The sequence below is a fragment of the Andrena cerasifolii genome, chromosome 3 (genome assembly GCF_050908995.1).
Source record: "Andrena cerasifolii isolate SP2316 chromosome 3, iyAndCera1_principal, whole genome shotgun sequence".
Classification (NCBI taxonomy): domain Eukaryota; kingdom Metazoa; phylum Arthropoda; class Insecta; order Hymenoptera; family Andrenidae; genus Andrena; species Andrena cerasifolii.
In genome coordinates, this window is record NC_135120.1 from 16,959,842 (window position 1) to 16,985,111 (window position 25,270).

The window sequence follows — 25,270 nt, forward strand, 5'->3', positions numbered from 1 at the left end:
GGGGGCCGCCGCGCTGGTCAGGCTCCTATTAAATATATAAATACGCACGGACTGTCTCAAGAGTGAGCGATTCGTGTTTCGGGCCGGTTCATTCATCGCGACGCTTTCTCTAATTAGTCTAATTAAAAGTTACCGGCTCCATAACTGACGACTGAAATTTATTTATTTATTACTTCATGTGTCGTTTAGCACGAATCGAAGAGGAACAACCGAATGGATACGACGAAGATAAGCTCAAAAGCTGAAAGTATATTTCGCTGTTCATCAATTTCGCAAATGACAGCCGTTGATTTATTGCGCATCTGGTGATTTATATAGTACTTTATAGTTGGCGGTAACCGTTGCGCTTTCGACAAACGAACCATTCCAGCCAACGAGACCGCACCGTGGCAACGTTCGTTGCACCCATTTGCAGAGCATCGTATTACGTGGAAGACGGTCATCCGCAACGAAAGTATTCGCGATCCTCGAGTTCGTTATTCGATTATACGTACGTCGTCGAAGATTCCGATCGCGTTGTCGCGCGAAAGCCAATAAGCAGTACTGTCCGTTTATTAAGAGGATTCGCTTCAGTGAAAAGCAAGACAGACGCTAGCTAAGGCCGAAGCCTTGGGTTGGCGAGCTAATATAAAGTGAACCTTGGGTCACCGAGTTTGTCGAAAGTGCACCATGTAATCGCGTGCACGAGTTTTATATATATATATATATATATATATAAAGAAAAAGAATGCTAGCAGGTGGATAGTATGCGCTATTCTTTGCACTTTTCCCTGGTGCTGGTAAGAACAGTTCTTTTATTAAGTAAAGTTCGGCATACTGCGGAACTCATTATCCGCGTAACCCCTAGCCCGATGGAGAATTTAATTTTGAGATCGTTATCCCGCGCAATTTGTTCGGGACGTTGAAAAATCTCGTTGCTGCCGCGTGTGCTGGTCATCTCGGACGAGGCCCTATTCAAACGGATTTGCATAGCTGCACGAACGAAGCTGTATACCCGCGGCCTCGTAATCGTCATACATACCTAATATTTAGACACGATCAGTCTTACCCTACGCAATTCCCACATAAGCGGATAGGCATTGTTCCTCGGAATAATTTGGCCCCGCATTTACGTCGATCGATATGCCTTAACAGTAAAGGGTAAGTGAATTTCCCTTCGCAAGAGAAAGCATAAATGCAATGCTTTAAATACCTATCCACGTTTACGTCACACGCGGAGAATACTTGAAAAATTCAACCGATACGCGATAAGTAATCGCAAGATACTCGTACCATTTAAATACAGCTACGATTTTCAGGTAGTACGTAATACGCTATTATGTATATTTTTTTTATTTTTATTAGGAACCGGTATGTGTGATAGCGATAGTACAGCGTGCACGTTTAAAAAATTCGCTCTGTCAGATGTTTCGAAAAACGATGCGCGACGCGGTCGCGAGATGATCGTGTGATTGTAATACTGGTGAATTAGAAAAAGGTGACGACGAGGAAAGGTGGGATGGAAATGGCAAAGATCGCGGAGTAAAGAGTCGAGGGAGACGCGCAGCTTCTTATCTGGCATAGAGGTCTACTTCCTTTCGGCGGGCTTCCGCAGGGCTTTGTAATATTTTCCGGTCACGTCCGAGGTATGCATGAACTTTAAAAAGTGGCGCCTTCGTGCTTACGGAATATTAAAGCCATTCATATTTACCAGTGACTAGATACTGTAGACACGTAATAACGTACTGTCCTTTTTCCCCCCTCCCTACCGCCCAGAAATTATCGTCCCTTCCTGTTCGTTTCGCGCATTCAACGTAAGACTCCGTTATTTCACTGCTTCCGATATATTCGGATTCATCATCGCCAGCCACCCTACTTCGCCATTTCTGATTCCGGCTTATGAATATGAATTGCATCAATTACGCGGAACGTGGCCCAAGTTACTGCCTACGGTCTACACTCTACAGGATGTTTAAGAAATGGGGTGCACGCGATTTCGCGTTAAAAATTTCACCGTTCAACCTGCACTCGGTCTTTGTAACTTGCACCCTGTCACACGGAAGAGGAAGATGGAGTTTTGAAAGCTGCGAGAACGATGATTCGTTCTTTGAAATGATAAAATTCACAACCCAAGTAGAAGATGACAGCTACGAGGCGACCGGTATAAAACAATCGGAGCAGGGTTAACGTCGGAAGGGTTTTTCATTTAAATTAGGTGGGTGGCTCGAGTCGCATTTAACATACCTTACACCTTGCACGCAAAATCGATAAGCGACGCGCTACTAATGCGTCTGCTTCACTTTATTTCATCTCTGGGGGAAGCGTTAAAGCTCCTTAGACAGTTTGAGTCGCCCTTTCTCAGAGTCCTTTGCGTTTGCACAGGAACTCTCTTCGGATCCGTTCCATGTCTCCAACTTGTCCCTTTCGTTTAGCCTTATCACGCACGAGCTCTCGCGATCCAGACTCCATTAAACTTGTTGGTTGGGAACTTTACAAATATCGATGCATCGCAAAGCAGCTTTGTTGCTTGCCTCCACCTTCGAAGGGGAGCTTAAAATCCGCCACTTGGAAGTGGCTTTTCAGTTGAAAGAAGTCTACGCGCGACGACCATTGCTTTCGCGAGCTTCAATCGTAGAAACGAAACGCTAAAATGACAAACAAGTTGCGGGTACCGAACAGGGGAACGAAGGAATCGCACGAGTGCGTAAATATGGAAACAGAAGCTGTTTGTCTCTGTGGAGATAATTATTCCGGATTGCAATAGGGCAACACTTTCGAGCAATTTAGATGAGAGCAGGTGAAATTCAATTTGTTTCGTTAGATTCCCGCCACGCGTTATGCCCCTATTTCTCCTGCATCTCGGCGAAATAATCACGCGCGTTTCCACTCTGTTATTTATTTATCTAGCGAATCAGTGGTAACGAAAACGCACACGCTAGAGATACGTGTGTAGTAAGTATTCGAACGATAAGGCAATTAGTAAGGAGCACTTGGTCCATGAAATGAGGATTATTCATGTCTCCCTAACCCCCACCGTACATCTGTGCCAGCGTTATATTGGGGGGGGGGGGAAATAGGGTAGTTTCGCGCAGGGGGTAAACAAGTGTATCACGCTCGACGGCGCGGCGCGGCGTTACTGGCAGAAAAGGGACCAAGGGGAATATAACATGGAATTTTTAGCGACGTCTATTGTATAAAGTTGAAGGCGGAGAAAGAGCGGAGGAACGTATGTATGTGCATATCCCGTTGGTTGTGGAGGTTCCGCGAAACGGCATCAGCAATCGCGTAACGTTCTGCCTCTCGATCTCTCTGGCCCAACTTTTCGTAATGGATGCAGGACGCATCTATCATCCCTCGTCATCAACGTCAAAATCCTGGCCAAACACAGCAGCCATCGACTCGCCACTGAATACCGACTACTGAATACAAAAGAGCGGCCAACGAATAGCAGATAGCACGCTCAACTATACGTATACCTAAGTTCCGCATCCGTCCATATGCGAGCGTTCCGCCCTTCGCCTTCTATGTGCACAATATACCCGCTTCCTTCGATGCAGTTAGGTATCACATCGTAGAAATTTTTATTTCACTTTCCAGAGAAATCAATAAAACTGACGCCGCTATCTTTGCTAATCGTGGCGCTATGCTTGCCACCGAGAAGGGGCGTGATTACTTGCGCAGAATTATGTAGGTACCGTTTTAAGCGACCTTTATTAGTTACGAAACTGTTAGGGTAACTCGGGGTGATATGCCACAGTTAACTTTGAAACGCGATATCTCACTGGTATAAGTAGATACAGGGAAATAGATAAAACCATATGAAAGTGTAACTAATTCTGTATATTGACTAATAAGTAAAGATATGTAACTTTTATAGTTCAATGAGAAACGTACAAATACAAAAGTCCTCGAAAGTGGCATATTACCAAAGTGGTGGGTAAATATGCCACAAGCTATGAAGTGCGAACTAATCACTGAAATTTTTCAGAATCAACAATATTTTAAATTATTCAAGCTATTAGTAACTAATAACAAACATTTGAACTTAGTGAAACGTAAAATATATTTGAAACAAAGCTATTTCTAACAAAATAAACAGTCCCGAATCTCTACGCAGTCTTCATGGACCCACTTTTTGCAACAAGTAGTTTTTACCCAGTCACATTTAAAGTTAGAAATGAATGAATTAAAATATTAATTAAAGCAGAAATAATGAAAAGAACTGTAAATTTGATATAATGTTAAAATTTATTAACGGTGAATTACATTATGAACATTACAAACATATTACATACATCACATTACATATATAAATAATACATAATAAATAAAGTTAAATTAATTTTTAAAATTATACATAAAGTAGAAGTATAAGGAAGTAATTGAAGGTGAAAAGAGATTTCTTTATTGATACTAATTCCATAAACTTCATTATTTAATAACATCGAAAGTTAGGTTATTGGTTGAAATCATTATACGTACATCAATAAATTCGCAGGCTCTGAGAAAAAGTGTTGATTTTTGTCTTTGGCTTGTGATCTATGACATCCTTTAACGTGACAACGAATAATTTTTTACACTTCCTTCACTTTTAAATCAACGAATATCCCAAGCCCCCTACAAACAGCTACAAATGGCTACCAATGGCTACAACCAGGCGTCACGTTTGGCTTGGCTTCTTCACCTCCCACTCTGCTACCCGCAAACTGAATAATATTGAGCCCGGACAGACAGGTGTCGCTTACATCGCATATTTCTGCTTCTACTCTATCTTATCCTCTTTGACACAGAGCAGGCCATGGGCAGGGTTGCCGGTTTGTCGGTTTGGGTCGCGCGAGAACAAACGATCGTTCGATGACATTGGAAGAGGTTTGACTTGGCAACGAGCGTGGGGGAGAGAGTGAGAGCAAAAGAGAAAGCGTGGTGGGTAGTTTTGGCTAGAACCGTGATTTGTGAATCACGAGTGATCCGATCACGTTCATTCCCAATCACGGTGATTTTTCACAGTGATCCGTGATTTTCGTGATCGCTTCTGATTGGTGGAAAGCATAACTGCTCTTTGCACGCGCAACATAGCCCCAATTTCTAATTTCTCTTGAAACATTCTCAAGGCCTTACTTTGCTTATAGAATCTCAGTTGTATATTTTGAACCAATGTAATCGTTCTTGATCTATTTAAATTAACGAATATTTCTTCACTTTAGTTAAAAAGTTTAATGTACATGTGAATACCTTAGCCAATCACATCAGTGCGTGCAACTCCAAGCCTACCCTTCCCCTCGCCGATAGTCCCAGCTTCTGCTCCGTCTATCCATGTCTATGCAGGTGACGGCGAAAGGAGAGTGCGTTGAGGGTGCAAAGAAAGCAGACATAGCGTCGAGAGTTGTAGACGGTTGTGTAGAGTTGCGAGGCTATAGACGTTGTCTGTGTATAGAGAGTATTTGGTGGGACTTACACTGCCTTTACTTATATTAATAAACATTATTGATTATGCTTAAACCCTGTGAAACCTTGTCCCCTACAATATTACCCCGAGTTACCCTAACATACCTACTCCTAATGTTAGATAACCAGGACGATCCGATTGAATGGACCTTTCGCTACGCAACTTTCGCGCATTCCCGCGACAGTTGTACAGTACGCGTTTACGATTCGCCATAAGACGAGATTGTATTTTTCCCACGTCCAACGATTTAGTCCCGTTCCCCAGAACAATTCGCGCATTGAACGGCGAAACGTTCCGTTTCCTATTTCTATTCTGTCCGCAATAGTTGGGAACGTATATTTGCGAAATGTCGCGGGGTGCGCTATGTTCGAAATTGTCGTCGTGTTCGGAATTTCGGCGGAAACGTTGAATGCGTCGCGCAAGAAATACCTACCCACATGCGATTCTACGAGTACATAACATTCTGCAATCGATCGATCAGCTGCTGGAGGAATCTCGCACTTCTGCGTATACCTAACGTTGTCCAGGAGCTTGCATCGGGCAGTAGTAGACTCGACAACGTGCAGTGCCTTCGTTCAGAAAAGTGGTTGCGCCGAATATTTTATTCATTGCCCCTCCTCTTCGTACTTTCGACTTTATATATTTCCGACGGCTTCGCGTTGCCGCGTCATTTGTGTTTTCGTTCGTCCTCGCTAAGCGGTGCCGCGTTTAAACTCGCTTATATTTAAAAAGCTTTTACTTGGACTATAATTTCCTTCCTATATCTATACGCAACTTTCAGAGGCGCGTCACCGAGGAGTTTCAAAGTTTTCCCAGGTCGGCGGGATACATATGTAGGTACGTTCCGCTAAGAAACTTTCTCGCTACTAATTGTAGAAACTTGTTCCACCGGAGGTGAGAGTTAAAGCCCGAGGTGGAAGTCGTCGAGACATCGGGAAATCGAGAGCTTTTCTCGCGGTTGGTCCCAGGAGTGATTTTAATTTCGCGCGTACCTATGTATAGGAAACTGGAGTCGCCGCCAGCAGGGAACGAAGTGAAAATGAACGCACGGTTCGCAAGGAAACGCCGAGTTCTGCTATGCACCACACATTTGTATTTTACTTAATTTTAAACAGCCCGAATATGACACAGTTACAGTTATTTACTGAACAATTCCATTGTTCAGAAGCGATTCGCCGAATTTTATCAAAAACTTCAGAACTAGTCGTGGAGTTACTGGTTCGTGGAAGAGACCTATCATAAGCGGTAGCACTTGCCGGAAGAACTAAAAACATAGGAAATTTAGTTAACTATTACCCTGGTATCCTACTCCTTTTATATAAATTGCGTTATACAATGGTTAAAACATCTCGATATGATATTGTACCGAGTAGCAATAATTTACACTTACGTCGTCGGACTGAGCACTGGCCGATGGTGACAGATCGCGGTCGGGTGTTTTAACTTGTACTGCGGCTGCTTCGACGTCCACCAGCTGTTCCATTGCGTTGTCAGATTGTAGTTACCACCACAGACGACAGGTGAGATAAACAGAAAATTACGGTAGAGGATATGTGTCGCGCAAACTGTACTTGTGAAAACAACTCGAATGCAAAACATTGGGAGGGTAGGAAAAATAGCATTGCTTTTTTCTCACATGCCCAGGTGTTAGATAATCAATTTAATACAGTGGCTGTAGGATCCTTACCGACGCGAAGCAGAAAACTGCGCAGAATAGAACGGCGAGCACAATGCTTCGTTGGTTCATTTTCTTTTTATTTTACTTAGGTACTGTCGTCGCGAGTTCGAAGCTAGTTGTTCCGACTGCAGAAATTTACGGCGCTTTTATACAACCTACGTTATCTTCTTGCACCATTATCGCTGAAATTTCGCCCATCGCGGGGCAAGATGACTCATAGTAGGGATTCATTACTGCAAAAGAAATAGGGAAAGACATTTATCCATTGGAAGTTATATAATCGTCTAATAGCATCGTTGAGAACGCTTGTTACATTTCGGCGACGCACAGTGGTGGGACGCATAGAGGAGAAGTGGAAAACACTCATAACTTCAGCATTTTTACATACGTAGAAAAGTTAGCTCGCAGCAGTTGAGGATTAGGCGGCGAACGAGCACGTACACGTGACCAAATGTCTTTAGTAATAAACCTGAAATAAACCGTGACCCGCAATCAAGCCGTAAATTATAGGATTTATTAATTTCGATATAAGATGAAAGAAATCTTTAAAGCTATAAATAAAAACACTGTTTTATAGTTTATACTTGTTGCTTTCGTGTCACGAGAGCCTTCACAGGTATTACTAACGATTCTTTTTATTGCGTGGCTTCGAGTTTCCTTTTATGAATATCACATGATTTGCAATATACACATTTGACATGGTGATAAATCGTTTTGTTGGAATGCATTCCTATGAGAGTAACAATTTTCTACAAGCACGAAAATCATTCGAAACGCGCAGCGAAGAGCCCCGAATCTACTCGGGAGTCCTGCGGTACCCCCCGAAATTTCATGCGTTCTCACACTTTAAACATTAATATCAGCTAAAGTTGCAAGAAGTAGCAGCTGATTTTTGCAGGACAGTTATGTGATGGTATCTACTTTCAAAATATATCATCAAGAGAACGTAGGAACGCGTAGCTTTTTTTGTAGGCCTACAAGAAAGCAGTTACAACCTCAAATTATACGTACCTTTCTTTAAGGCTCGAAAACATGATTTCGGTTGTATATTTTTGAAAAGTATTTACGTCATGCATAAGCTGATACTATACACGTTTATAATACGTAAAATATTTGATTAGAAATGTCCCTAAAATTGAAAGAAAAATGTCTAAACTTTGGTTAGAAATCTCTCAGAATCCCGCTAGAATACGAAAGGTCTACTTCAGATGCATTTTCTTCCGTATTAAAGAGAAAAACATATATCCATTATCATAGCAAGATACATTGATTCATTGGCTACCAGAAAATAATAATCGATACCTAAAAATCCGACTTTCGTAATTTAGGGTTTTTTTTCCACGTTCCGACCACTGTGCGACGCTGTCGTAGATGAATGTATGTCAAGGTAAATGTACGGAACGTAGCGTAGAAAATCTTAAACGGAGTATAAACTCGTCCCAATTGCAAGCGCATTTTTCTCAATAACAGTAGAAAGTAATGCAATCGTACATTAATTTTTATTCTGATTTGGGATCATTTTCCTATGAGCCTATCTAAACATATCTAGAGTTGTAAATGCGCCTCGTGTTATCTTGGCTTCAACATATGTATTCAGTCCATTTTACAGCAACGTACCTACGCTTTACTGCTGTAATAGTTAGGTCACAGCTTCTAAACTATAATTGGGGGCAGTCAGAGCAACAACGGACTAGGTGTTACTTTCATGACGCCGTCACGTTTGTCCCCACCCTCCCCTATATTATTACTACTAACTCAATTTCGAAAAAAAATGTTGGTTAGTCCGTTGTTGCCCTAACTGCCTCAATTTCGACAGCGCGTCCTGTACGCAACTGCATTAAAGTTTTTTTCAGAAGTAAGTAGACGTACTGCGCAGTTCCAGCGGGGTGGAAAGTAGTGCAGCATCCTCTCTGAATGCATGAGAATGGCGAGGAGCATCTGACCGATGAAAAGGAAAGCGTACCGTTCCTTCTTATTGTTAGATAGAAGAAGTAACGCGACATCGGACGGAGACAAGGAGGATGCATCGTCGCGTTGCAGCCAGCCCCGGAGTAATTATCGCGAGATAATTGGATTACCTTTGGAAGCTGGAGCGTACCGAGGGAAGGTATTGGGCGTAAGTGGCGTAGCGATTCGCGCTGAATCCGTAATGAGAGCGAGCTGAAATCTCGAAACTCTGATAATAAGGAATGCCCGGGCGAGTTGCGAGCGAAAACAAACCACCGGTAACGATCGAAGTTTGTCGCGAGCCCACTCGAGGTAATGGCGAGTGGTTAGATGGGCGCGTGGTCAAACGTTCGCCAACCCTCTGGATTACATCGAAATCCGAACTGTATAGAGAGCAAATTGTCGAAGCGAACGCGACATTCGCCTCCGTCAAACTTCCTCGCAGCCTCGCGCGAAAACGGGAAATCCTTTGGGCTCCCTCTGATTGTTTCCATCTTAACTTCTGACCTCCTCCCATCCCCCCACTGATCTTCGTAATTTCTCCGCAACCTACTGCAGAGGTAAACTACTTCCAGAGCACGCTATCAAGAATAATCCGATTTTCCCTTCAGATTAGAGAACATCCCAGCGAGCATTTGCGACGGCCATTCATCTCGGTAGGTGATCACCGCTGGAACGGAGATGCTAACAGAGGGAAAAAAGTGGATGAATTTGATGAGAAGGTGAGGAAACGGTTGCATCCATGCGGCCTTGCACGCATCATCAAGTATGTACACATACATATATACGTATGTACGTCGAACCGAGTTCAGCGTGATAAGGTGGCTGCAGTATTTTAGGAATTTCAATACGCTACTCGTCTCTTAAAATGCAAAGTTTTACTCCGCCCTGTCATCCGACTTTGCCATGTTTCCGCTACGGTTTGCATACCTGCATTTTGTATTTATAGTGTTTCTCGGTGGGAAACGCGTTCCAGCACAGTTTTACTCGTACGTCTCCACGCTCCTGCGTATTGGAAAGCGAGGCGTGTACTAGAAGCCTGTCTGCAACGATCTTCTAAAGCTTATCGTTCTCGAGGTATCTACTGTGGCTCTATTCGCGAATGCCTTTAAATTTCAAAAAAGAACGAGTGACGCGAAGTTCAACGTGTAAATGAGAACGATCGAATAATTAATCAACGTAATAGGAGCGCGCGGAGCGAGCATATTTAACGGGTGAGTAGTACCTTCTTTCAAAGTTTTACAGCTTAATTTGCGTTCGCCACGGGAAACAGAGATAATAAGAATAATGTTCGGTGATTATAGAGTCGGCCGTGATATCGCTTTGTTACCGTCCCGCAGGGCTGGCATGAAAACCCTCGACGGCTAGACTCGCAGGTGCCTTACTTGTAACGAAACATGCTCCGCAGGACTTAAAGCTCTGTGGTATTTCTATAAGAAAGAACTTAAAGGGCCGAGGGCATGGTGCACAAAGCAAAGAGGACCGGGGACACATAGCTATTAGAGGACTTGTGAGAAATGTTTATTTGAAACGCATATTCATCCCCCTACTTGTTTCTCCTTCACCCTTCCCGCTTCTCTCGAACCATTACGCCCATTATGATACGGGATACATTCGACTCTTATTTCCACGACTTCGGCTTGGTGAAATTTAAAGGGATTTGTCAATGTACCCGCGACCTACTCGTTACAATTCAAGCTTCGTGTTTAAGCATTTAAGGGAAGGTCGCCCTGTTTCTATCCAAAGTTAAAACGTTTCTAACCGCGATTTACGATCGTTGTTGATACTGGCGGGAAATTTGCATAACGACTTCTCTTGGAAACGGCCGGGGCCGAATCGGAAGATGCAGCTTCGCGTTCAAGCGAAGCATTATGTATACATATATGTATGAGACGCATGCTAATAAGTATGCCGTTGCACCGTGCGATATTTACATCGGTGTTTCGCGAAATTTATCAACGCGTTCCTGAACTGTTTCTGGTTCAATTGTTTTTCAAAGCTCTCGCCTCGAAAGCTATCCACTGTTTGGAAAGTTCACCGCAGACTTGCAACGAACCATTCTCTGTCCCGACCGTTGTAATTCAAAGTAGTGTGAAATAACGTACTCCGTAAACGTAAAGCTTTCGGCGCGAAGCAACTGAGTAATCGTTGGCCAAGTCTTTTTAACTGGAACTCTGAAACTCTGTTGGTTAGCTGAATTCGTACCGTAAAGACTAAAGAGCCATCAGTAACCGCCTGGAAGCGTGGTGTGGTTTAATTGCACGGCTTCTTACGCAGGCAATGGCTTACTGTTTATTTTTAATGGCCGGTAGCTTTAACGAGAAATAATTTTCATACGAATTCGGGGACCGTGAAAGTTGCAGCTAAATTGAGCTTTTTCAGGCCGTTTCTCAACTCCTTTCATGCCAACAAGAATTTACTTCCGGCGTATACACTTACACTTCCGCTCCCTGTTTCGAGAAAAAAAAATGAAGAAGCACCAGCAGCCCTGCCGCACATAGGTAGAATAGTCTACTCTGCCTTGGACCATTATTTCCATACCTTTGTTGCCTTTTTTATCCGCATCCCCGCCGTGAAAATCCCACGCAGTACCCTGCCGTTGCACGCGTGCTTTCTGTTCACCGCTACGTGTTCCTTTCTCTTCTTCTCGTTCTGAGTTCATTTTCTTCGCGCTTTTTCCAATAGCGGATGCACCGAGCACGCATCCAGCATCGATGACTTTTGCTTACTTTTGTCGCAACAGATTCAGAGCTAGGAGAAGCATTCGATGGTACTCTGTATACAGGGTCAGCGTTTTATCATGCAACCCGCGCTCGCGCGAACTTGTAAAATGGGAATAATTTCTCCTCATTTTTCGGCGTAAATTGCATTCCGATATCTTTTATAGTTAAAAAATTATACGAAAGAGGCCCCAAATTTGTCAAATTTTTTAGGTATTTTACCTAGCATTTTCCGAAAGTACTATCTTTTCTGAATAAAATGCCGCTTGGTTTACAGTAAAATTCGCTAAATTGTAGATTTGGCAGCTAGAAACGTGAAGCGGCAACCTATAGCGTCGCCTTTGCCCAGAAACTTTAAACGCGTTTTTCCCGAATATTTTTTTGTCTTCATTTTTTCCTGACTGCGAACGAATTGAGGTTCAGATCGACTTGGAAAAAATTACAGGATGTGTAAAACACGTGCCATTTCGGGGCAAACCTCTTGCAGTGTCCGTAAAAATTCGAGATTTCCATAAAAAAAATTAAGAAGTCACCAAATTTTTTTAACCCAAACCATCATTGTTTGTGCGCTGCACAAATCCGGCGACTTCCTAATTTTTTTATGAAAATCTCGTATTTTTACGGACACTATAAGAGGTTTGCCCCGAAATGGCACATGTTTTACACGTCCTGAAATTTTTTCCAAGTCTATCTGAACCTCAATTCGTTCGCAGTCAGGAAAAAATGAAGAGAACAAAATATTCGAGAAAAACGCGTTTCTGGGTAAAGGCGACGCTATAGGTTGCCGCTTCACGTTTTTAGCTGCCAAATCTACAATTTTGCGAATTTTACTATAAACCAAGCGGCATTTTATTCAGAAAGGATAGTACTTTCGGGAAGCGCAATAAAAAATCGATTTCTCGGCTGCCTAGTCCCTTAACGGGCGGCCTACCCGGGACCGCAGGCCGCTCGCAGCGAGGAAGGAAAAAAGCACAGGGTAGAACTATCAGTGACAGCTAATCGTAACTAAATTTACAATGAAATCGACTGAGAACACCCCTGCTCTAATTACACCATTGATTTGTCTCCGTACGACATGCCGTGAATAGACAAACCAAGTAGAGGGAGACGCGCTGCTTTGGGGGGAATTTGCGTTTTCCTCTCCATTCCGTTGTTCGTTAAAAATCATTGAATGGCCATTCAGCGAGCCAAATCGTTGACGTATGTAACTCGCCCCTTTGCCGGTAGAAAAAAAACTCCCGCTCGTCGCATTTTATTTCATTATGGTAGTTGAATGACGCTTGATTGATCGCGGCGCGTTTGTCAGTCGAATCCCCTCGAACCGATCGAACTTCCGAGTTCCTCGGTACTTCGACTTTTCTATGAACGAGTGTTGCCGTGAATCAAGCTCGCAAGTCCTCGCCCTTCTCCTCTGGACTCTGCGGTCGCGGAGAAGTAACGCGGAAGCCATTCAAATACGAGCAAAGTTGCGAACAACTTGCATACCTACTGTTCCTGCGCGCGCTACTTCGCAATTGCTTAAAGCGTTTAAAGCATACGTATATTGCAGAATCGTCGTGCAAATTGATACGTTAAGTTACGCCGCTTGCGTTTCGTTGAAATTTATTGCATAAGCAAACGGGGATTAAAGGTGTATGTACACTGTACAGCGCGAGGTTGTAATAAGGTCGCGCTACGAGCCATAGCCGCTTCTAGGAGCAAAGTCTGAGAAAGTCGCTTGGAGTTTCTGGAAAATTGCAAGCCCGCGTATTCCCGGGTTACTTTCGTTAGCGTCGTAAGTGTGTCTGCTTTCACAGCTTTTCCTATTTCGCCGTACAAACAGCGTGGGTGTACGTTGGGATCGGATAGATGGTCCCTTTTGCATAACTTAGGGGACAATCAACGTTCTTCCCATGCTCGTGCCTATATTTCTCTCGGGTGAAAAGCGAACGAAGAGCGAGTTTGTACGTATCGTTTAAAGAAAAGGTGGACGGGTTTTTAGAAGCTGAAATCATGCTTGGAAAAATGCATAACTGCTAGCGGCGAAGCGCAGTAGGTAATCGCTCCGCGGCGATTGCGTTGGAACTCGAAGCACGTGTGCTGGTTTACTAATTTGCCAGTGAATTAGGGTACGTGGCGCTGAACAAAGTGCGATAAGGAAAAGGAAAGTGCAAGGTCGTTATTATCGGCATCGGTCAGCTTTATTTACAGCTGTTAGGGTGAGCAGCAGCGGATGGGGAGGAAGGATGGAGATGCGCGATAGCGGGGTGTGCTTTCATGAAAGGGGCAAAGCTTTCCTCAGCAGGTGGACAACAAATAGCCCTTCGTAAGGGTAGGGTAACGTTAACGGGAGCCAGGTTGCGGCAGTTCGGTCGCGTCGTTTCGTTTCTATGTTGTGCACGAAACCCGATGGAACCCGACCAGCTTTGCTCGTTTCGTACGTTCGATCCTCGACCGGACAGTTTATAAGCTTGTAACAATCGGTATCGAGGGATTCCAAGTTTGCCCGTTTTGCTGGTAATAGTCGGTCCGATGATACCTCGGAACATTTTCTCCACGAGGGCTATCGCGTCCAAGGAGTTTCTTTATTTTCTTGGCCAATATGCGCGGGATATCGTATCGCATTCCCTCAACTTTTCACGTATCTTCGAGGAATCTGTACGGGACACCTTCCGTGCGTACCTCACCTTTCTTCCACCATATTTTGCGAGAGAACTAATTCGAGAAGCTCTCGTGGAAATTGCACGAACGATAACCGCGGCAGCTAATCATACCATTGGCGTAATGAACCTAAAACCTTTCTGAGTCATGCGTAATTTAAAATGCAGAAACAGGCAGACAGGTGCCACGTATTCGTAGCTAACGATATTTAAATGCAGATGAGAAATCAACGTTAAGAATAAATTTGTACTTTCTTACTTTTTTATTATCTTCTGTTTTGTGTGATTTATTCGATTTCACGTGCTTGGCGTAATTTTTTTACTTTTTTTCAAGTTTTTTATGGGGATAACTTAGACAGCCATCGCAATGGTTTAAACAAACGACGCCGATAAGTACTTATAGGGTTGACGGTGACAAAAAGTGTTACTGCAATAATATTCGTTGTAACGTTTGTCACAATGTCCTCAATGAAAATGGAAAAGGCCATAAAAATTAACGAGGACAGACAATAATCGTATAAATACGCGCGACAAAGAAACGGAGAAAATATCAGTACGTAATTGAAATATTTTATATCACAGCCTCCATTTAATTCTTGTTTGCCGTTCACCGTTTCCAGTGATTTTATTATTCACGAAATTTTTCGACGTAGTCATTACGACGTATGATGAAACGCAATATTAATCTAAAAACGAATGGTTTTGTGTACCTACTGTTGACGCGTGACCGCATGCACGCAACGGAGAAATGCACGCGCATAAATGTATGCCGCACATGCAAATTATGGGATACTGTTTCGAGGTAGATTTTGGCGTCCACGAATCCGGTTTATAGTCCGGGCCTGCGGATTTCGTTGAAAAAGAGGTAAAGCGTGCCGTAGAAATGCGGGGGAGTGTACTCCTCGAGGATGCCCTAGGTAGTAGATCTACAATAATCGGTTTACAAATAAACGCGCGAAAGTTAGTGTTGAAATTCTAATACGCTGAGATTTTACACGCTTGAAGCGGGTTCGATACCGGAGCAAAAATAATGAGAAATCTTTGAAAAGTGTTTTGATCGAATGTCCAAAGTGTAGTCCGCATCGTGTTAAAATTTCAAGTCGATTGACAGCACGGTTTATGAAAAAATTGAAATCAAAGTTGCGCTCTTATACACAGGCTGTTACGGGAGAAGCGATAAAATTTCTATAAAATGTTACACAGAGTCCTTAAAAATAGTGAGAAAGTTCTGAAAAATGTTGCAATGAAAAGCTTAAATATTCCTGTGAATTTCTAAAAAAGAAAATCCGACATGCACTGTGCGGTTTATTAGATAATTGAATAAATAGACAGCAATGTTCTCGTATTTTTGGACCTGCCTGAAGGAACTGTTTGAAACGTGGCAACGCTGTACGCCAGGTAGTCATCTATACAGTGTATACTTGTACAAAGGATGCAGTAAAAATTTGTAAAAACGCTACCAAGCTGTAAACATGTATTTAGTAATTTGTTGCGAACCAGTACGAACGCGCAAAGGGACGCCACAAGTGTAAAGTGGAAAGAGAATAAAAGATGGACGCAAAGCGACGTTGCCGCATTTCGCTCGCATATTTTGCGCTACTTTTAATGAAAATATTATATTTCTAACTGCATTAAACATACTTTTTGTTTAATTGAATTCCAAAACAAAATATGTAGTAATAATTTTATCAGGAACAGACATGTAAATAACATTTTTGTCTACATAATTTTTTTTTATCTAAGATTGGTATCACTGCAGAGCTCCCATGTATAAGCATAGGCTTACCCCTCTCGCCGCCCGCAAGTGAGGTATCGAACCTCCTTAATTGAAACCCCTGTAAATAATGCAATCTTTTCCACGAGAATTAGCTGAAGTAGAGAAAGTAACCGCGCGATAAATCGCTTTTTCATCACGGACTTAGCTGTGTAATTTTCGAAACAGTTGCAGGTACGACAAATAATTGGTAAGAATGGGATTAACGCGCATAACAAATATCGCGCAGAAGCGAGCCACTGCACCCGTGTTGCCACGCGAACTGCGAAACAGTCGTGCGGATTTGGTAACGAAGCTTTATGACCACCAGGATTGAACGGACGAACGAAAAATGCAACGGCGTTTCGACTCGGATTCTAATAACTGATCTAATGATTTCGTAGTAAAGTAACAGCAAGAATACGGATGCCCCAGCCATTTGGCAATAACGCAACGGCGATGGTGTCGTTCCAATTGCAACAGAATGTAATGCGCACGCTTTGTCGCCCGGGCTTCGAGAAAGAAAGGAACACTTCACGTTGAAAGTACCTATCAGAAACGCGAGGTGCGCCGGTTGCATACACTGCGTTCCACATTAGAGCGTACTCGTTTCCCGCAGGGATACACTGTTGATTGGTAGTAAACCGGCAGGCAAAGTGCTGCGACCAATCGCGAAAGTGCTACGACCAATCGCGTGTGCCAGATCCGTGGGAGCTGCGCGGATCGGTCGCAATTCGGTAGGGGCGTTGGTACGCTCTTAAGTGGAACGCGGTGTAGGTAGTATTCGGACGCTTGTCGAGGATGACTGCAACGTAAGTACTTGCAGCTTCTTTTCCCTACCCGATGGAAGCAAGGGCGATTTACTTGCTTTGATTCGCGCCAGGAGACGAACGCAGTAGCGAAAGGCGCTGGAAAATTCCAGGAATAAAATTGCAGATTCGTTGTTACCTGCATCGCACGAGCGGACCCGAGAATCCCTCTGAACTGGACTCGAACGATTCATTTCAACGCAAGTACTCGTTACTCAAGTACAGGTAACTGTTCTTCCGGGGACAGGTTATTTCTGCTTCCTCTTTCTTCTCCCTCTGCCCCTGTTGGACCAAAAACGGAAACTCGCGGAAACGAATTTTCGTCGGATAAATTTAAATCGGGGCCACCGCGATCCAGTCCTGGCATGGATATTCCTACTGTCCCGATGAAAGACGAAACGTGGCCATTGATTACGACGACATTTCGGCTCCGCTTGCTCGGGAGTTCGGACCGTTACGCTCACCGCTGCGGTGCGCAGTAAATTCTCCATCCGAATTGAACTTTCGTTTCCGTCCAATAATTTAGCTCGGTCGAATAAAGTTGAATTTTTCCGTTAAACAAGCGCGATATATTTGTTGCGATAGAAGCATTCAGAGATTCCTCGTTAAGCGCCCATTTCACACGTACTTTGCTATGCTTGGACGCATTTTTTGCCTCAATACCGTTCTACAATGTTCTGCTACCATTTCATACGATTTCACAGCCGGTCAAGGTGTTAAAGATCATTCCATCAAAGAACAGCCACGGATAAGAGATTCTCATATCTTCCTTTGTAAGTGTACTGCGAATAACACGGGTTGTTTGGTGGGAAATTGATTCTATACCAGCGTTAGCTATTCTCGCGTTGACGTAGAGGTAGGATCGCGATCTGGGAATTGAAATCGAAAATCGTCGCAGGTAGTGGAGGTGTCTGAAGGGAAAAAGAATCGAGTTGGACTAGCGAGGAATCAGTGGTGTCGAATGGTGAAAGGCGTTGGTTCGCGTAGCTGTTCGCTATCGCCATTTCGCACATCGGGACATTCGTCTTCGGTCATTCGTGTCGGACGTTTCTATTTCCTCGGAAACTGCAGCTCCTGGGATAGCTGCGTCCTCGTGTGATTCTTTGTCCTGTCGGCTCCGTTCGAGTAGCACGCACGGAAATGTGAGAGATTTGAATTTTCATTAAACCGAAATCGTGTTAACTTCGCCAATACGAAAGTGTAGCCGAAAGGAGTTATTTGTGGGAAGACTGAGAAAAATTTGGAGACCTCTTCAAGCGAGGATCTTGGTGGGATCATGGGGCTAAAGAATGGGTCGGTGGATGATTCTTGAAACAAGCCCGTGAGCATAAGGATGGCGTTGGAAGATATGTATTAGGTAGGCTGCGGCTGAGCAGGGAGGAAAAAATCTCGTCACCGAACTGGCCGCAGTCTGCTTGTACGCCGAGCACGTCTTCCGCCTTCTAAGGGCACGAGAGTGAGTTTCGGTGGATCCGGAGTGGTCCGATTCATAAAAATTTATGAGAAAAATGAATTGCTTGACAGCCCCATTCCGGAATTCTGTAACGGATATTTATATGAATCCTTCCTGGCTCCCGCTAATAATAATCTTTCTTATCGCAGCTTCTGCCGGCAATAAATATGTCACGGAGCCGAATGTACGTGACACGCTTAAATCCACCTATAAACCGAAAGTGAAAATAAATCTTTCCCCTGCCTTTAGATTTGACGCAAACTTTAACAGTTTATTTCAACTATAATTCAACGCGTAAGCTGGGAAGAACCTTGAATTCGAAGCGATCACCACTGAGTAACGATGGAATTAAGAAGAATCAGGAGAAAGAATTGGCTCGTCGAACACGTCGATCAACATTTCTTTCGAAAATTCTTCGCCAGTTTTCGCCGTCTGGCGGACAGATGTATTCCTTCCCCTCCCCACCCTGGACACTTTTTCCCCGGTGAATCTTCTGGAGTCTGGAGAGTCTTAAAAACACATGGACGTAAATCTTATGGAACTATAGGTAGCCTCAATTGCGCTTTTTACGTTTCCCTGCGAAAAATGGGGCTCAACCAACAGGACTTCTGTTTGCTCGTCCGTATTTCATGGTTTAAGAATCCATGGATGCGATTCCACGAAATTTGTTCATCGAAATTGCAATCGTGGAATACCACCATCTTTCAATTTGATTTGTCTGCGAACGATATCTCCAGCATTATCGCGGGAAATGAATTCCTTTCGACTATTCTCACGGCGGTAGGATGGAATTTAAAAAATGTGATCAACTCTACGATTCACGGGGGAACATCCCGAACCCGGAAATTTAAAAAAAATCTGAAACTTTGTGAATACGTAGAGAATTTTCTCCCGATTATCACGCAATTTTTCTTTGCTGCCCAAATTCACTCTGAAGGGGTGTAATTGACCCCTGAAAATCCAGTTATTTTCCGAATTTGTGCTATAACTCGCGAACTGTAAAATAATTTTTTTACCAAATGATAGATCTAATTAAAAGAAGTGATTTTTGTCTTGAAACTTTTCTATCTCTTACAGTTCGGGAGTTCTAACACAAAATCGGAAAATAGCCAAAATTTCAGGGGTTAATTTCACCTCCTTCTAGCGAATTTAGGCAGCAAACAAAAATTGCAATGTAATTAGGAGGAAATCCTCTACATTTTAACAAAGTTTCAGAATTTTTGGAATTTTCGGGTTCGGAATCTTCCCTTGTCAGTGAAACTTCCTAAAGTTGCAAGCACGCGTTCGAACGTTTTTCATCGTAGTCCCAGAATATCGCAAGAAACTAGAAATTCATCGAGACGGAAATATTCGATGGTTAAACTTTTGCAAAAAGGGGATGGATTTTTATTTACTTATTTATTTATTTAACGGGACTAAGCCCAGTATATACAACAGAAAGCAGCAACAACAGAACAGCTTTATAAACCAGCTGTTTATTAGCAGCGAAATCGTCGGTGTACGCGAACGATTCTAGTTTAAAGCTGTATGAACGGAGCAGCAGAAAACAACAGAACAGCTTTATAAAGCAGCTGTTTATTAGCAGCGAAATCGTTGGTGTATGCGAACGATTCTGGTTTAAAGCGGGGTCAACGGGGCATCAACTTTCTCGAATAGCCCCCATTTCCAAAGTTGTTCGGCCGGTAGTTTTTTTCCCCGTAGCGCAACGGGGTAGTTCTCAGCCACATCGGATAGACCATCTGACGGTTTTTTACAATCTCCAGACTAGTTACAGGAGCGACGAAGCACTGACAGGGAAGATTTATGTCACCGCTACCGTACCACTGCGGTCTCTGCCCGTGAAATATTCATCTAGGTAGGCGAGAAGGTTTAACACTTGACTGTCGAAAAAAGGGTCCCTGCGCTTCTGGATGGACCGAAATTTATATGCCGCCAGTCTGTGTCGTTCGACGCTATGTACGTCCGCCGACGAACGATAAAACACGTTGCTTTTCACGCGGCTGTGTGGTTAGAACGAAACGAGACAAAACGAAACCAGAGGCGATACAGCGTGTGCATGCAGGTTGCGTAACGATTAGTCTGCGAATCAAATAGCCACCGAAATTACATAGCGAATCCAGGACGAACGCCGAGAACATTCGTGCAAGTTATCTACTCGATTTCGCTCGGTTCCGAGCGGGAAATGAATTACTTTAAGGGATGTCGGACGTAATTAACGAGGAGTCTTAATAAACGGTTGAGGGCTGTCGAGCTGGTGTCTACGAACTCTAGGTTGCGCTCAACTAGGTGCTGCGGAATGCTCGGTGCGCCGGCATCGCAACGTGTAACGCTCGTTAACGCGTCGTGCGCTCGACTTTTCAACGCGTTCTTAGCTGTCGTTAACAAAAACGTCTCCTCGAAGCGTCGGTGGAATCCGTGTCGGGGCAGCAACGAGAATTCTACCTGTGTTTTGCGTCGCTACTACCGCTCGCCCTGCTTCTTGCCGCGAATGCATTCCGAATTGACTTCAATTACAATCCCGCTGTCTTTTATATTTCGATGGGGATCCTTTTTACGCGTGTCGCTGCCGAGGTTGGCGGAACGATTGAAACGCTTTCAGCGCGTTCAAAGGAAAAATAGCACGGCAACTCAGCAGCGTCGCGTTTGTTTTTTCGCGCGATTACACGAAATGGAAATAGGCGGTCGTCGCTAGGCCGGGCCAAAATTTTGCGGCCGCCAAAGGAAGCGCGTACAAAAATAGCCGCTGTGCGGCAGGCGTGTATCGCGCAGGAGAAATTATTCCCTCCGCGAATTTACACAGCCGCGCATTTATTTTGATGAATCCGATTTTACAATAAAACAGAGTGCCGTCCCATTTTTCCGGCTCTATATCATATATTAATCCGTCGCACGGTATCTGCAGTATTGACTTTTAAAGTACACTCCGAATGCGTTCTCGTATCGACTTCTGCTAGGATAAAGCGAGATTTCATTTTCGAAAGTAACATCGCAAACAAAAGTTCCGGGGAGCGTTCTCGCGAAATATAAATGCAAACTCAATTCCTTTGACAATGATCTGTGGATTGGTATTTTTTTTATTTTCGCGTTACCGGAACTTGATCGATATCCTGGAAAACAATTTCGTTTATTGACACGGGCGCGTATCGATTTCGTTTCGTACCTGTCGGTTTTCCATTGTAAAAACTAGCTTCGAAAGATTCCCCTCCGTTTTCGATACGGATTTCTGCGTGACGTCGACAATTGAAAAGGAAAAAAGAAAGGGTGGGCGCTGAAGGAGGGATACTCTGGAAACGTTATTCCTCCCTTTATCCCGGGAAAAGAAAAGTGGCCGAAGCTCACCTCGTAACAACCACATAGCTAGCTTATAGTGGTGTCCGACCTACCCACCAGCCGAGCGTACCTACTTCATAAATTTTCTTCCTTTTTAGACGAAAGAGTTGCTTGATCTTGCGGGTCGTGGAGGACGAGCTTTATTGTAGGGCCGGGTGATATACAGGCTTCTGTTATCAGAGGCGGCCGGACACGAATATCGAAAATTTTCCCTCGAAATTCAGGTGCCATTAAATATCTCGTCGATAATCATCCAACCGCTTTTTTTTCACGGTGTTGCATCAACTTCTCCGCCTGTACTGATGCTTGAAATTCCACGCAATTACATACCCCATTTGCCCCGGCGCGCGGCGCTTTCCTACATATAGGGTAAACTGGGGTAAGTTAGGGATAGTTTTAGAATTTGTCTTTTAATTGCTAATATTTACATATTATGAAAGTGAGTCTAGAATATAATGATAGGTCAGACATCGGAGAAACAAATAACAGGTTAACAGAAATTTACTAAGTATATTTAATTGAAAATATACAAAATTAAGTTGTCATGACATACTCTGGTTACTCCGTGATAGCTCTGGTTACTCCGTGATAGTTCTTGCTAGCCTGTGATATGGCCATCAGATACTTTTTTTTTTATATTATTTTACATTACTTTAAATGATTTTACATTATTTTATATTATTTAATATTATTTTATATTTTTATATTATTTCATATTATTTTATATTATTGTTATTTTGCGCATAATCAATCGTTTCACGATCGTTAGATGTCTGAGACGTAAGGAAACATTGTTTCTCGTTTTGGCCATCACATTTTATCAAACAGCGCAATCAGAAACGCAGTTTCAGGCACACGATAAATAAGAATTTAGTCACTTTTCATAAGCGAAAATAACACCGATGCCTTATTGTACGATGATTTCAAGATTATGACTTGTTAAAGTGTCGCTTTACCATCACTTACCTGCAGTTTGAACTTTCCATTTATCTTCTAAAGCACATATAATACATAAACAAGCGATCGTCCACAACTAGCACGAATAACTTCACGAATAATGCGCTGCTGGAACAAAATGCTCTCTCACTCTCTCACACTAACTTCAATTGACTAATTATTTTACCACAACATAAACTACAGGATCAACGCTGTCTGTTAGTGTTTATTCCAACTAAATTGAGCCAGACAATTCAGAGTTACAGGTAAATGAAAAAGTAGGGTAAACCAACCAGTGAATGACCGAATTGTTGAATCTATGGACCTCTGAGATTAATACTTGAATATATTTATGTATAACAACAAAACATCTGCTAAAATTGCATTTAAATTTATTATAAATTTGACATTTTTCTTGAAATTTCTATAAAAATAATTACTTATTCTTGTCGCAATTTAAAAAAAAAACACAATTATAAAATGCAAAACGTGCAGAAGCCCAGTAAATGGCCGCATACTTTTAATAAGAATTGTACTAATTAATGTTTGCTTAATACGCCTAACTAAAAATATAGGATATTAAAAGTGCAACTACACTCCATTTATAAACATATAATAATGTTTAAATTTATAATTCACATTTCTTTGCCTAATGGTCATTCACTGGTATGCGGTCAATTACTGGTTGGTTTACCCTATCGCGGAGTAACTTGCACCACGAACTAACCCGAGTTTACCCTATGCTTGAATACGGCGGGGCAGTTGGAGCAATCGCTTTTATATCTGCAATCGAACTTACATCCGCATCGCGCCGTTAAATACAGAAAAAAAAGGCGACTGGCGAAAGTTGGACGGGCGAAATCTATCACACGCGAACAATGGCCGTCAAATGAGATGGCGAAGGCAATTGATCGAGTCCTGATGGTTTGTGCGCCGGTGCTTTCATTGTCGGTCTTTCTGCCCCCGCGCTGTTACTCTCTTTCTCTATTTACTCCGACCTACATGATCCCCGCAACGCAAACTGCGTGGAATGCACAAACCCGCCAGAAAATAGGCACCGTCGTCGAACGCTCGGACAGAACACCGAAACGTTTTCCTGCCCTTCGCTGTTCGCCAATGGGATTTCCGATTGACACTTTCACATTGTTGCGCGAAACTTGGATCGTTGGAGAATTTTTGGTGCCCTCCCCCGTCGCCTTGCCGGCATAGTTTTCAAAACAACTCCTTGCGTCACGAGAATCCATCACGGGTGCGTAAATTGATGAAGCCGGGGGTGCAGAAAAATGAGCGACAAGGGATAAAAGTCAAGTTCCATTTGGTGAGGGAACGGCAAGTTTTCGGCTCGGCTACCTTGTGCAGTGATTTCCTGTGATCGTGGCAAACGACATCGTAGGACAAAGCAGTTACTGGACGGCACGGCAATATCGTAAATACAATACTAGCTAGAACAGCCGCTCGAATCCCAAGCAATTCTCTTTGGCATTCTCTCGGCGCAGCTTTTACGGTCACCTGATCGCAATTTCATCAAAATTAGGTCATACGATGCCCCACTTGGGTCGCCCAAATCACCTCCTTTCAACCTATATTTCGATCGTCTGCCTCTCGCATTTAGTTCCCGTACCTACGCTTCTATCAGGAACCACGTCCTGTTACATGTAATTCAACGTAACAGAATTATAAAAATCAATGCCAGTCCGTATCTTCGCGCAAATATGTCACAGAACGATCGATAAGCTTGTAAAGTTCTCGCGGTCCTGAACTTTCATCAAGACGTCGAGCAGCTGATTAACAAATTCGCCAGAAGTGACAAAGTGGACAATAAAAATCGGGAATTAATTAATTAATAATTTCTCGAGTTCCAGAACGCAATTCTTATTCGACGAGCACAGAGCGCCAGTTGAATAATACAGGGTGGGAGTGCAATTGAGATGTTTCCATTGATTCGGAGCATCAGGTTGAATATCCAACGGCAAAGGTGGCATCCCTTTGGCATCTCGAGCCTTCGATTTCGTTCCAGTCAATGTTTTCCAGCGTTTTAAAAGCGTTGTACGTTTGACGAGGAATTACTGTCATAACGATATGTGCAGAACGTGTTGGACGTGTGGTCCGTTCGACGAACCGAGTCAAGCTTTGTGCCGCGCGGGAATGCGAGTGCGCCATGCCGCCACGGGAGCGTAAAAAAAATTCTAATTCCACGCGGAGAAAAGAACCATCCTCTGCTTTTTTCCCGTGAAATTATTCTCGCGCCGGGGTGGCTGATTTATTGGGATATAAATTACGTTAATGCACACTTTTTAGTTTCATGAGGAAAATTTAAGTAAATGAGGGAGTTTGGGTGCCAAGAAAGGGCCAAGGGACCGCAGAACCACGAGAAATTAGTGTCGATCGGTAACGGATGTTGCAACGGGGAGATGCAAGACAGTTTGATTTCTACGAGGTAGAAGTTTAATTGGGGAATAATTACAAGGACGTCTACTGTAACGACTCCAAGCAATTTCAGCGGATAATGTACATCTCGATAACAGCCATTGTTTTAAGTACTATCGATAGGCATACCTACAGTGACTCGCATTAATATTC

General features: G+C 43.2%; 2 protein-coding genes and 1 long non-coding RNA gene across 8 annotated transcripts in view; 1 reads left to right on the plus strand and 2 right to left on the minus strand.

Annotated features, from left to right (window-relative positions):
• LOC143366682 (lysosomal acid glucosylceramidase-like) overlaps positions 1-25,270 on the minus strand; it is a 61,983-nt gene that overhangs the window by 14,804 nt on the left and 21,909 nt on the right. The gene's annotated exons all lie outside the window — the stretch shown is intronic.
• LOC143366696 (uncharacterized) lies at positions 1,354-17,533 on the plus strand. Of its 6 annotated transcripts, XM_076807967.1 has the most exons (5): positions 8,966-9,219; positions 9,662-9,816; positions 10,000-10,127; positions 13,567-13,668; positions 13,752-17,533. In XM_076807967.1, the coding sequence occupies exons 1-5, from the start codon at positions 9,049-9,051 to the stop codon at positions 13,787-13,789; spliced, it is 594 nt and encodes a 197-aa protein (XP_076664082.1). In that variant the 5' UTR covers positions 8,966-9,048; the 3' UTR covers positions 13,790-17,533. The 6 variants fall into 6 exon arrangements, 1 of the variants encoding a protein (XP_076664082.1); XR_013084792.1 differs by having other exon boundaries at positions 9,662-9,772; positions 10,000-16,974; positions 17,046-17,533; XR_013084796.1 differs by lacking the exon at positions 8,966-9,219 and adding an exon at positions 1,354-1,625 and having other exon boundaries at positions 9,662-16,974; positions 17,046-17,533.
• On the minus strand, positions 6,496-7,267 carry LOC143366697 (uncharacterized). Its single transcript, XR_013084797.1, has 3 exons — positions 7,113-7,267; positions 6,816-6,899; positions 6,496-6,689 (listed from the first exon to the last, which is right to left on the minus strand). It is a non-coding gene; the product is annotated as an uncharacterized LOC143366697 (long non-coding RNA).

Bases quoted from the DNA above. Each gene is read 5' to 3' on its own strand.
- LOC143366696 (XM_076807967.1), top strand. From the start codon at position 9,049: ATGAAAAGGAAAGCGTACCGTTCCTTCTTATTGTTAGATAGAAGAAGT. The intron at 9,817-9,999 runs GTATGTACACAT...TTGTATTTATAG, and splicing joins GGCCTTGCACGCATCATCAA to TGTTTCTCGGTGGGAAACGC. The intron at 10,128-13,566 runs GTATCTACTGTG...CTGCTTTCACAG, and splicing joins TAAAGCTTATCGTTCTCGAG to CTTTTCCTATTTCGCCGTAC.